Here is a 13,340-nt window from a genome sequence, read left to right as displayed (position 1 = left end):
GACAGTCAAGTCAGAATTAGTCAGCACATTCTTGTATCTCCACTTTATCATGGACAGAAAGGCTGGTAATGCTCAAGTTAAATATGTATTTGCCAGAATGAGTCAGAATTGTTGGTTTTTAACACTGACTTTGTACTTCAGGAGCTTTCATCCCACTTTTATATATGTTTTTTGAGATGAGTATTATTTTATATTTTTCTGAACTCTTAGAATCATGGGCGGGTTAGGATCTAATGTTGGCACTTTGGGCTCAAATCTAAGCAGGAGAAAGAGTGCTGCTATTGGCTGTACTTTTCTGCCATTGGGAATCTCTATATGCTGTGATGGTAAGATCTGACGGGTTGGAAAGAAGGGTTGGCTAGATACAGATAACCATATTTCAGTACCAGTAGATCCTAATCTACTTGTTAGGGACCCCTGTTCTTTATAGTGATTCTGCTGGGTTACCAGGGACTCATTCTTATCTATTAAAAGTTCATTTGTGTTGAACATCATTCTTGTATACTTACATGAATGTACTATTTAATGAATCTTGAGCCAAGTTAAAATATTTTAGAAGCACCTGAGTCACTGGTATTGGTAACATGAAGGGGAAAAGTGTATTTGTCACTGCATTTGCAGCTTTGATTTAGTGTGTTTGCTAGCCAATAGTGAAATGATTTGCTAATAAAAATATTACTAATGGCTTCTTACATATCATGACTTCTCTTTGACACTTGGTGCTTATCTACATACTTGGTTCTCAGCCCAAAAGCTCAGTTAAGATACAGTCAGTAATATATGACATTTTGTCTTTGCTACTGATTTTTCTGAGTGACCATAAAGGAGCTAATTAACTTCTGAATCTTTTTATACATCTGTGTAGTAAGGATAGCAGCTCATAGCAGTGCCATAGGGATTAATTTGTGTAAACATTTGGAAGAAACTAGTACCTATTACATATTTTATATTTTTGTTCATGAGAATTCATTGCGGCTGAATGATTTATCACAAAGAGGCAAAAAGATAATTTCTATCCATGTCTCTGACTTGCTGGGTGGCCACATAACTCTGAGGGGCCTCGTTACTCCATACCTGTAAGTTTCCCCTTCCCGTTCCTGGAAAGCAGTGGTTCTCAACTTATGGTCTACAGCAACTTCCAGCTGGGTCACGGGCTGATCTTTTCAGCATTAATGTTTATTTATGTATATATTTTCATTTCCAGCAGATAAATTAGTTATGATGTTCAATAAAAAAAACAGATTTCCCCTCATTAGTGTCTCAAGCCGAATAACCTTCACATTAACTAATTATATATTGGTTTACAGGGTCTTTTGCTCTAACTCAACCCCCAAATCTTTGAAATGAGAAGCAGCACTCTATAATTAATTTGCTTGAAATTTGGTTTAGAAAATCGTATGAAACATTGGTCTTAAGGAAATGTGTTTAGTAGAACTGAAACACATTTAAACATGTTGATAAAATTTAAGAACTCTTCAGTGGTGCCTGGGGAGTGATGTTAACTTTATAAAAGCAGAGTTCCCTAATCTTTGTAGGAAGGAACTACTTTTTAATCCAGTTAGTTTCTTGATATTAATGATAACATATATGTAGTACTTTATAGTTAGAAAGTGCTTGCACAAAGATGATCATATTTGATCCTTAAAGTATCTCTGAAGCTAAGTATGGCAAGTATTGTTACCTTCATTTTATATATGAGATGCTGAGAAGGTAAGTGACTTAGCGAGGTACAAACAGACAGGAGCAGAGTTGGAATGTAGATCCAGACCTTTTGTCTCCAAATTCTTTGCTTTTCTCACTATTCCATACTATTTAAAACCTTGCAAAATCTGAATCCTACATAAATCCTATGAAGCAGGTAATTTTTATTGAAATCCTGTAGCATGCCAGATCTTTTTTCACTTGCGGTATTATCATTTAATTCTTAAAATAGTACTAAGAGATAATAATTATTACTCCCTTTTTCCAAATGAGGAAAACTGGGGCTTAGAGACATTTCTCAAGGTTGCATAGATAAGTAACAGATCCAGATTCTGATTTAGATTTATTTCATTCCAAAGCCTGTCTTGTTCCTAACTAAACATAATATCATTGTTGCTTTCTCTGGTATATGTCTAACAGATAAACTGACTGATAGTTTGCTAGTTTTCCATTTTACCTATGGACTTAGATGGAGAACTTTGCTCTGCTATATTCGTTATTATTACAAGATGAGTAAAGTGAATTTTCTCCAAAGATTTCTTTGATTTGGTTGTATCTTAATTAAGAGATCTAGATTAAAGATCTGTCAGTCTCTCAGTTTGTCCTTAGGCAAATCATCCAACTTTTGGGGCCAATTTTCTTTTCACAGACAAACCAAACAAAATTTTGAATTATATAGTCAAGATTTCTTATAGCTCTGAGATTCTAGTTATCTTAGGAGATAGGATTGACAGAAAGGATAGGGATCTCTTCACCTTTTTTGGTGAATCTCTTTATTTTTTGAAGTTTTATGCTAATGATAAATTTCCCAGCAATGAAAGAAGAAAAGAAAAAAAAAGAAGATTCTCTGCCCCAAGTGTGTCTATAGATGCCATTTGTTAACTGGAAAGCCTCCATTTGGTGGGAATGATCTATTGGAATTCTCTAATCAGCCATACTCAACTCCTGTTTTACAGAGTCTTTGATCTGTTTTGGTAAGGAAGGGCAAAAACTCATTCTGTAAGTGACATTGTGTGTAGAAGAGGTCAGAAGTGTCAGATTTCATTGCTCAGATCTGGGGAGAGAAATTCCTCTTGGTAATTTCAGTGAATAAAAAGTTTTGATCCTTTATTGCCACAATAAGAAATTATTTATATGAAGTTTCCATCAATTATGATAATTATTGTCATTTTGCAATAAATTTGAGTAATTAAGGTGAAATATATATATATATATATATATATGGTTTGTTCTATTTAATTAGCTTCTGCTTGGTCAGTAAATTATTATGCTTATTTGGCCTGCATCTCAGATAATAGAAGAATCACACAATATATTTAAATTGGTGCTTTAGCTTCCATCAAAAGGTTATAGATTTCTATTTGAACTTACAAAGACATTATTAAGCATTGTGTAACAATTTTCTCCTCATAGGTTATAAGATCACAAGTTGAAAAATTAGTTCTCACAAACTTTATAATTCAAGATATATTTATTACACATGACGGCAAAATTTAAATTTTATTCGTCTGTAAACGTGCTCTGATTTTCCTGTAGCCATCTGACAGAAATTCCTAAACAAATTTCCTTCAAAATTAATATCTGCCTTTCAAAACTTTGGGGACCTGAGGACAATTTTTCCCTGGGATTTATTAAAGTTTCTTTACTTTCAGTTGTTGGCCTGTATGCAGCTTGTGAAAGGCAGTAAAAGACAGACAGACAACTTGGTGGTGGGGCGGGCAAAGGTAGATTCTAAGTAAACCTCAGATTTTCTTTTCAGAATGATTCATTTTCCATATATTTGTAATGATTTATTTCAGTAATATCTTAATTGGATTGTAAGAAAGTCAAACTGTCATATTTTAATCTCCCCCCCTTGCCATGGAAAGTATAGATGTGTAGAAATAAGCCACCGGACAGAATTTTATTTTGGTTTGTCATCATTTTTTCTCTACTTATTACCCAAAAGCATTGGGAGTAGCATTTACAAAAAATACATTTACAATTAGATGTTTTAACACAGAAGTAAAAGGAGATCGTAAGGCATGTAAAGGATGTGGGAAAGGCATTGATGTGTGTATGTACACGCGTGCCTTTGTCAGTTCATTTATTCATCATTTATGGAGCAGACAAAAGGAACCAGGCATTGTGTAAGATGTTAGAAACAGAATGACAGATGTGATGGTTATATGACAGAAATACATGGAGAGTACCATAGGAACACAGAAGATGAGCATCTGAAAATCAGAACACCATGTAAAGGAGGTGACACTTGAGCTGAGTCTAGAAGAATATGTAGTAGATAGCTAGGGAGAGAAGGTGCGACTTTCCAGGTAGAGAGAACAGTTATACAGAGGCATGGAAGTAGAGTAGAGAATTTCAGGTAATTCCAGTAAAGCCTCAGCTAACCTTTGAGTAAAGGTCCATAGGAGAGGCTAGAGAGGTAAATAACAACCTAATCATAAAGGAAGTTATGTCAAAAAGTTTGGAGATCTATTGAAATAACTTAAGCAAATTTCTCAAAGACAAAAAGTAGATACAACTGTGTTGATGACTATAATATAGAATGGAGATTAGACGTATGTTTTAGAAAATTCTCTTTGAAGAGTTAAGCGTAGAGAATTGTCATGACAGAAGTTATTACAGTAATCTAAGCAGTACATAATTAAAATCTAAACAGTTTGGAAATGTAAAGGGAGGAGGGAGTGTGTGGGTTCAAGAGATATTTAATGATGGACTCTACTGTTAATGGTTTAGTGGATTGGAGGAGAGAAGGAGAGAGAAAGATTTAGATAGTTTCCGATTTCTGGTTTGGACAACTGGCCAGATAATTAACCATTCATCGGAACAAATACTGGAGGAGTAGCAGATGTTGGGGGAAAGGGGGAAAGGGGAAGAATCAAGACTTACAATTTTGGATAATTACCTAATGGGTAAGATAGTAAACAAGAAACCAACAAATAAAGTAAATGTCAGATTGTGAGAAGGACTAGAAACAAGCTGTGGTGATAGAAGTTAACTATGGGAGACCATGTTTACAAAGATTGCTCAGAAAAGGATGGCTTGAGGAGATCAGTCTTGCAAGATAAGAATTGCTGGGGTACCAACAATGGGAACAGCACGTGAAAAGGCTTGGACATAGGAAGTGCCTGTATTGTAGGATAGAAAGGACGCCACTGTAGCTGGAACATAATTTGTTAGGAAGAGAGTAGCAGCATGACATGAGGTTGGAGAAGATGGAATTCAAAGTGTAAGCGAAGATATTTGCCTTATCCATTGAACAGGAGGAGAAGGCTAAGAAAATGGCATGGAGGCTTCTGAGTTTCATATTAGGTTGTAGGTAGGATTATGAAGAAATCCTTCTATTATTTCAAGGCTTATGAGGTAAGGTAATTAATATATTGGATTTAGGGGAGGTTTAAGGATTGGGGGGAATGTATGGAGTAGTCATCTCCAAGAATGAGAAAGCAGACTAAGGAGGAAATTGTAATAAGATTATTGGATGTTGTGCCTATTTGTGCTTTGTGGTTGTTATTTTTAAGGTAAAATCAATCAGGCTGGTTGTGTACTTTTTTCTCTCTACTTGGAGCTTCATGGGGGCAGGTTGAGAAAATGCAAATATTCAGTAAAAGTGAAATTATCCCCATTTTACAGATGAGGAAAATGAAGTTCAGAGAAGTTAACACTTGTTTAGAGCCGTGAAAGTAAAATTTAACCCAGATCTTTCTGATTCCTAAGTCCATGGGCTTTCCAGTATAGTATACTTCCTCCCATAGGATCTGCCTGTTGTTTTTAAGCATTAAATCAGCTCTGACCTTCTTAGCTGTCAAGCCAGTTGTGTAGAGTTATGAAAGGTATCAATGCTTCCCTTTGCCTGTTACAAGGAAGTATGTCAGTTCTTTAGGGAGAAAAAAATCTTCTCTTGGCACCAAATTCCAAGAGGAATTTAGCATGCAGTTTCTTATGTGCTAGATATTAGATATCCTAATGAAATACAGCCAATTGCAAATTTTTGCAAAAGTTACAGCAAGAAATATCTATTAACCCTTGAGAACGGGAGCATCGTAAATCATAGTACAGAAAAGGCATTTCTGTGGGGAGAAAAACTAAAATAGTCGAAGTATATTGCTTTTTGGTCATCTGCCTTGATGTAGAAAGCTCAGAAGAATGACAATTTATTGGTTTTAACTGTAATTTTGACAGGAGCTGGCCACTGGCCAGTCTGAGACCAAACTCTCGGTGAGAGGGAGCCTAAAGAGTCTGTGTTTTGTTTAGTTGATTGAAACAAGATTCATATTCTTTAGCTATTCAATTTATAGGAGACAGCATTGACATTTGGTTATTAAAATTAAAGTGCCTGACTTGAGTTCTTGCTGAACAGAGGGGCCATGGTGTATGCATGGATAGGGCCAAGGGTTTCAGAAAGCAGTTTCGAAGTATGGTAAACCAAGCCATGTACTTGCTTTCTCTCCCTCTCAATGACTCATTGATATGATGATAAAGATACATGCATACAAAATAAGTCCTTGGTGATGGTGAAAATAAAAGAGGGTGCCGTTGGAATAGCAAAGATTTTTGACATAGTTCTCAAAGACACAAAGTAGATAGAATTGTATTGATGAATAAACTAGAGCAGAGGAAAACTGCAAGCTGGAATACAGTGGAAAAGGCTGAAGTGGGAGTTTCTGGTAGAGCTCTCAGATGCCTCAACTTGCAATTCCCAAGTATCGAAATCAGGAATGATGGAGCAATAATTAGGGTAACTGGGCCTACTGGCCCATTTTCTTTCCTTTGTGAATTTGGGGTAACTTCCTATAACATTTGCTCCAACTGCTTTCTAAACATAATGGTTTCCTGACCTGGTTAGGTTCCGTGGTATGAGATTTTGGCATAGAAGGGTAGAGCAAAGCCTGACTGTGGAATTTTACAACCAACCCAGAGAGAAGACGTGAAAGGCAGCTCTACTTAGGAGTGAAATACCCTGAAGTAACATAATCCCACAGTAAACTTCACCTTATTTGATAGAGATTTAAAGTAAAGGTACTGCCTTCTCCCAGCATATATACCTTGAAGGAACGCTAATTGTCAGCAGGAACTGCCCACTTACGCTGAGCTGCCATTCAGGGGTGAAGCCTTTTATGTAAATAAATCTTTATAGCTTCAAAGGAAACCTGCATTATTACCTATGCTAACCAATCTAATCACTTATTCGTGGATTTAAAGGGAAAACCAAGGGTCATCAGATATTTGAGGAAAACACTATGAATTAGACCAGGTTGAACAAACAGAATCGCTGACCTAAAAGAAACAGAAAATACAAAGAACAGAGAAGAGCTTTAAAAAAACTTAAATTAATATCCTCAGATTTGACTTCCAGCCTCTGTCTGGGATGTAGAAAGGTGGAAGGAGCATCACTTCCACACTAACAACAAGAGAAAGCTGGATAATGTACAAAATTATAACTTTTCTTGAATCTATCCAAGTACTAAGATTTCAGGGCAACCAGTCCCTAGGGGAGGGAAAGTATCACTGAGAAAGCCCTACCCAGGGACACAGAGTATGGCCTGGTTTAACCAGGACAACAGAGGAACTCCCTGCCTTCCTCCCCAGCCAGGCTAGAAAGCACAGAATAACAAGTCACTGTAGGTGGAGAGGCAAGAGCATGGTGAGACACCCTTACTTAGGTGCTGGTTCACAGGGAATACCTAAATCTGGGAATAGTATAGTGTCATTGAGAAAAAGCCTCTGTCAGACCATCCACACCATTACCACCAATGCCACCACCACCCCCAAAAGGGAAAAATTAGAGGAAATTTGAAGAATGTGATACACTGAAGGTAATCATGGCAGCAGTGGAACCCAAATCCAGCTCGGTTCCTGATTGTATTGACTCATTCCTCCAAATTAACAGAAGAATAAGCATGTCTTTTTCTTTCTCTGTTGCCCTGCAAATGATGTTCAATATTAAATCAAAATTTTTGAGACAAAAAAAAAAAAAAAGCAAAACCAAACCAAACCAAAAAACCATCACTACCATTACCAACACCACCACCAACAACAAAAGGTTGACAGGAGAAGAAATTAACAGAAAAAGACTTCAGAGATGACTTAGATGTTGGGACTGTCAGAGTATTTAAAATAACTATGGTTAATATGCCTCAGAATTTTGTGGAAAGGTGGATAACGTACAATAACAGATGGTAAATTTCAGCTGAGAGGTGGTGGAAACTGTAAGAAACAGTCTAATGGATAGACTATAAACCAAAAACACAGTAATGAGATGAAGAATGCCTTTGACAGACTCATTGGTAGATTCAACACAACTGAGGAAAGAATCATTGAACTTGAAGATAGGTCAACAGAAATTACCCAAACTGAAGTGCAAAGAGACTCTTTCACATAAAACTAAGTTATTTCATTATCAGCTGTCTTATACTTCAAGAAATAATAAAGGAAATTCTTCAGCAGGAGAAACATGATACCATACAGAAACTTAGCTCTACACACAAAAATTGAGAGCTCCAGAAATGGCTGAAAGGAAGATATTATAAAGAAATTTTTTTCTTATTTTTAATTGCTCTAAAAGACTATTGATTTTCTAATGCAAAAATAACAATGTTTTGGAGTTGGTAACATGCATAAAGTAAAATTTATGAAGTATTTTAAGAGTGGGGAAGGGAAGAGTTGGGAGTGTACTGTTGTCAGGATTTTATACTCTACATGAGGTGGTATAATTTTATTTTGAAGGTAAACTGTTATTAATTTAAGTTATATATTGTAAACTCTGGGGCAACCACTAAAAATTTTAGAGGGAGGTAAGAACGAGCTGATTGTGAAGAAAGAGGAAGTCATAAAAAAATAATCCAAAAGCACAGAAAAAGAGGGATAAAGAAACAAAGAATAAATGGAACATTGAGAAAACAGCTAACAAAATGGTAGTTTTTAATCTAAATGTATCAATGATTATATTAAGTGTAAGTATTCTAAATACCTCAGTTAAAAAAGAGATTGTTCAGATTTTATAAAGATAAAAAAAAGACCCAACTAAAGCCTATCTACAAGAAACACACTTTTAATTTAAGGATATAGATAGAGTAAAGGTAAAAGAATGGAAAAAATGCACTATGCAAATACCAACGAAAAGAAGGCCAAAGTGGCTCTAGTAATATCAGGCAAGGTAGACTTCAGAACAATGAATATTACCTGCAATAAAGAAGGATATTACATTATGGTGAAGAGGCTAGTTCATGAAAAGACGTAACAATTCTAAATATGTATGAATATAACAACCAAGCTTATATATATATATATATATATGTAAATCAAAAACTGATGGAACTGAAAGGAGAAATAGCTAAATGCACAATTATAGTTGGTAACCATAACACTAATTTCTCAGTAATTTGTAGAACAAGTAGAGAGAAAATCAGTAAGGAGAGAAGACATTAACAACATTATCAACTAACTTGACCTAATTAACAGTAGAACACCAGCAGAATATACATTTTTTTCAAGTACATATGGAATATTTAGTTAGGCCATATTTGGTGTCATAAAACAAATAAATGCAAAATAATCAAAATAATGCAAAGTATTGTCTCTCACCAAAACAGAAATAGCTAGAAATCACTGACTGAAAGATATCTGCAAAACTCTTAATATTTTGAAATTGTACAACGCACACACACACACACACACACACACATACACATATACATACCATGGGTCAAAGAAGAAATAACAAGGAAAATTGGAAAATATTTTGATGTGACTGAAAATGAAAATATATCAACATTTTAAGGGATGCATGCTTAGAGGAAAGTTATATCATTTGATGCTTATACTAGAAAAGAAGAAAGGACTTCATTCAATAACCTAAGCTTATACCTTAACTAGAAAAGAAGAGCAAATTAAACCCAAATCAGGCAGAAGGAAGGAAATAATCGAGGGCAGTAATCAGTCAAATTGAAAACAAAAAGAGAGTAGAGAATGTCAATGAAACTAAAAGGTGTCCTTTGAAAAGATCAATAAAATTGATAATCCTCTAGCCAGACTGACCGAGTAAAAAGAGAGAAAGTGTGAATTACCAGTATCAGGAATGAGAGAGGGGATATCACTACAGATCCTGCAGCAATTAAAGTAAATAGGTAATATTTTGAATAACATGATCGTAGTATGTCAGAAGGGCACTGGAACAAGGCTGAAGGCTGGTCAAATCTGGGACCACTTGAGCACCAAAATAATTAAATCCAGTAATGAATTATAAATCTTTGAAAAATAAAAGAGAATTCATGATTCCATACTGATAATAGATAGCTAATGGAGAAGGAAGGGCTCTTGCTTAGAGAAGAATGCTGACTGATAAGTATGGAGGAAGTACTGGAGTTGGAATATTATTTTGCAACCATAGTAGTAAAAATTGATTCAAGCAGAAGACACCAATCAATGCTAAATCTGGGGAGGAAGTTAGATGAGAAGCAGGATATATCCACGGTCTTAAAGATGGATATCATCGCTTCTATATGTAATATCCTTAGGAGGACACAACACCAATCATGTAGTATTCAGGCTGGTAATATATAACCTGAACAACATGTAAAGAGCTTGAGCACATCATTGCCTCAATGTTATTACTTCCTGTGAAGTGACTTTTGGAACTTAGGTTGAGTTTTCTGAGGTATCTTGAAATACTTAGTTCTTCTCTACCTGAGGCTAATTAAACCAGACTCACTCAGTTTTGTTCCAGAGACCACCCGGTGACCAATGAGGTGTATTACCTTTTAACAGAAAAATGAACCTGATATGTTTTGGAGAGATGTTGCCAGTCTGTGTTCTAAAGCCTTAGTTCTGTTAAAGCCTGTGGAAAAACCATAGCCTTTCAGGAGACCTTTTTCTGGGTTTGGATCTACTCTTTTACTTTTTATTTGGAAATCATTTTGGACTTACAGAAAAATAGCAAGAATAAGAGTACAGAGAACACTTACATTCTTCACCCAGATTTACCTATTGTTAACGTTTTACCCCATCTATTAGCTGGCTGTGTATTTTTAAATTTTATTTTCCTTCTTTGTTTTGCAAGGGTTTTGTTCTTGTTTTCTTTTTGGTCGTGTAATATGTTCTAAAGACCTTCAAAGCTAAAGAGGGTGCATAACATTTGCATTTTGAAACCCAGATCTGTCTTGGCCCATTTGTGATTTCACTAGAATTGAGGCAGCCTTTTATCTGGGATGAAGAATAACATTGCAAATTTGTAGAGTGGTGGAAGAATTCACGTGCTTTCTGGTAAAAAGTGCATTGGGTGAGGGGTAGAGGTTGTCAACCCAAGTGTCTTCTGAAATCATTGAAGGATTATCTCAATGCTATCTATTATCAATATGGAAATCTGGGGAGGAATTATATTGGGGCTAAAGAAGGTAAGTGGTATTCCTTGATTAAGTTCTGTTTGGGGAGCAGAGTTAACAACTTACTGGTCATTTAAATACAGTTGAGAGAGAAGAGCAGGGTGCTTAGACATATGTTGATAAAATTACTTAGGTTGGTGAATTTAGTTCTAAGGTCCAAACTGTATTTTGATCAATTAACCTACTTCTTGTTCCTCCCTAGATGTGTGGAAGAGTTTAGGGCACCTTTTCCTGTTAGATCACAGTTCATGAAACTAAGCTTCTTTTTTTTTTGGCTGCTTTGGGTCTTCATTGCTGCATGTTGGCTTTCTCTAGTTGCAGTGAGCAGGCTTACTGCGGTGGCTTCTCTTGTTGCAGAGCACAGGCTATAGGCGCACGGGCTTCAGTAGTTGTGGCTCGCGGGCTCTAGAGCACAGGCTCAGTAGTTGTGGCACACGGGCTTAATTGCTCCGCAGCATGTGGGATCTTCCCGGACCAGGGATCAAACCCGTGTCCCCTGCATTGGCAGGCGGATTCTTAACTACCGCGCCACCAGGGAAGTCCCTAAGCTTCTTTTTAAGATCTAGAACTTAGTATGTCAGGATCTAAGACTGTTTTCTGTGCTTTAGGACCTTTGGACTTTTCTGAGACAGGCTCATTTTCTTAGAGTAGGAAGATGTAAGAGGATTTTATGATCACATGAATGAAAATGGAAGTTCGAAAGTTGATATAAATACAAAAGACCAGGCTTATATACAAATATTAATCATTGCAATGCTACAGCAATCCTGTAGTGGAATTGAGGTATTGGGGTATCAGTTAAAATGTGGAATATTCTTTTAATTCACATCTATGGAGTTAAATTTTACAAGCCATTAAACATTGTAACTCAGACTATCTGTCAACATGTAAAAATGCTTGAGACATAATTTGGAAAAATCAGAATATACATTTCCTGCACACTGTGATTGTAACTAAAACTACTTATGTATATGAATAAGATGAAACTTCATAAAAAACTTAATATTGATGAACTATATTGTAGTAGTCAATATGCGGGTAATTTTTCCTGCTCTACTTTTTATACTTTCAGTAATGTTATATAGCATTTGCAGTTAAAAACAAATTAACCACCTTTTTAGAAAAAATTAAGCTTTACTTTTTAGAGCAGATTTAGGTTCATAGCAAAATTGAACAGAAGGTACAGATTCCCCATATACTCCCAACCTCCCACCTGTGCAAAGCTTCCCCCACCAAAGTGGTACATTTGTTACAATTGATGAACCTTTAGTGAATCATCCTTAACACCCAGAGTCCATAGCCAGTTTTTTAAAAAATTAAGTTGTCTGAATTTTGAAAATTGCATCGGGGTTTCTTGGTCAGCGACCCAGAAATCTGTAGGCAGAGAATCCTAGACTCTTACTCTTTGACTCCTGCTAGAGGCTGTATAAAAGTGGAAGCAATAGGCAGTTTATTCTCATTAATCCCCCCAGAAGTCCTCTATCCCCAACCCATTTTACCTTTTAACTCTTTTTATTTCCCTCTCACAGTCAGGGTACTGGGCTCTGCCTGTTCGGTTGTGACTGGGCAGTCCTGTCTGCAGTGTTCCATCTGGAATTGTCTCCTTTCGTCCCTCTCTAGGAAGTGCATTTTCGGCTGAGCACCTCAAGCTTCAACTCCAGAAGGAATCCCTAAATGAGCTGAGGAAGGAGTGTACTGCGAAAAGGTAAATGGAACACTGAGAATGGTTGTTATGAGTGTCGAGTTTACGTTGAGGAGAGGATTTGGAAAAGGAGTATTTTTTAAAGCTGCCGGTATTAATACCAGTTAATATGCTCAATGCCACTTTCATTTGTTCAACACGTACTGTGCTAGAGGCGGTTATGAGACCTCCTAGTATGTAGTCAGAATCGGAAGCATGGACACTGTTCTTCTAGATTTCAGGGCCACAGCATTGTGACTTAATGTTTGCATCTCCTCCTCTTCCTGTCTTCTACCTTTAGTGCAGCTTACAGTTTTTCTTCAGTAACTTCTTCAGACTTACTCCTGTTAGCTCTCTTGGCTGACCTCAACAGCTCCCAGGTTCTCTCTCTAACATCAGTCTCTCCAATTTTCAGTTCATCCTCCATGTTGCTAGCAGACTTCTCCTGAAATACTATTTTACCATCATTTTTTCTCTTCTTAAGAACCAATGGTGATTGTTTTGCTTCACTGTCAAATAACCTTCAATAAAATGGCCCCATACAACTGTAGCTAGTTTCAGTCGCTCCGTGACATTCA

The 13,340-nt window shown here is 36.4% G+C and overlaps 1 protein-coding gene across 1 annotated transcript in view; it reads left to right on the top strand.

Moving 5' to 3' along the window:
* Nucleotides 1-13,340, top strand: part of UVRAG (UV radiation resistance associated) — a 364,001-nt gene that overhangs the window by 210,884 nt on the left and 139,777 nt on the right. Inside the window, 1 exon segment of the mRNA XM_059930781.1 lies at nt 12,702-12,786. Within this exon segment, the coding sequence (XP_059786764.1) occupies nt 12,702-12,786 (85 nt within the window).

Source organism: Balaenoptera ricei, chromosome 8, assembly GCF_028023285.1.
Source record: "Balaenoptera ricei isolate mBalRic1 chromosome 8, mBalRic1.hap2, whole genome shotgun sequence".
Taxonomy (NCBI): Eukaryota; Metazoa; Chordata; class Mammalia; order Artiodactyla; family Balaenopteridae; genus Balaenoptera; species Balaenoptera ricei.
Note: the sequence above shows the minus strand (reverse complement) of the source record. Positions and strands in the feature narration are given on the sequence as shown.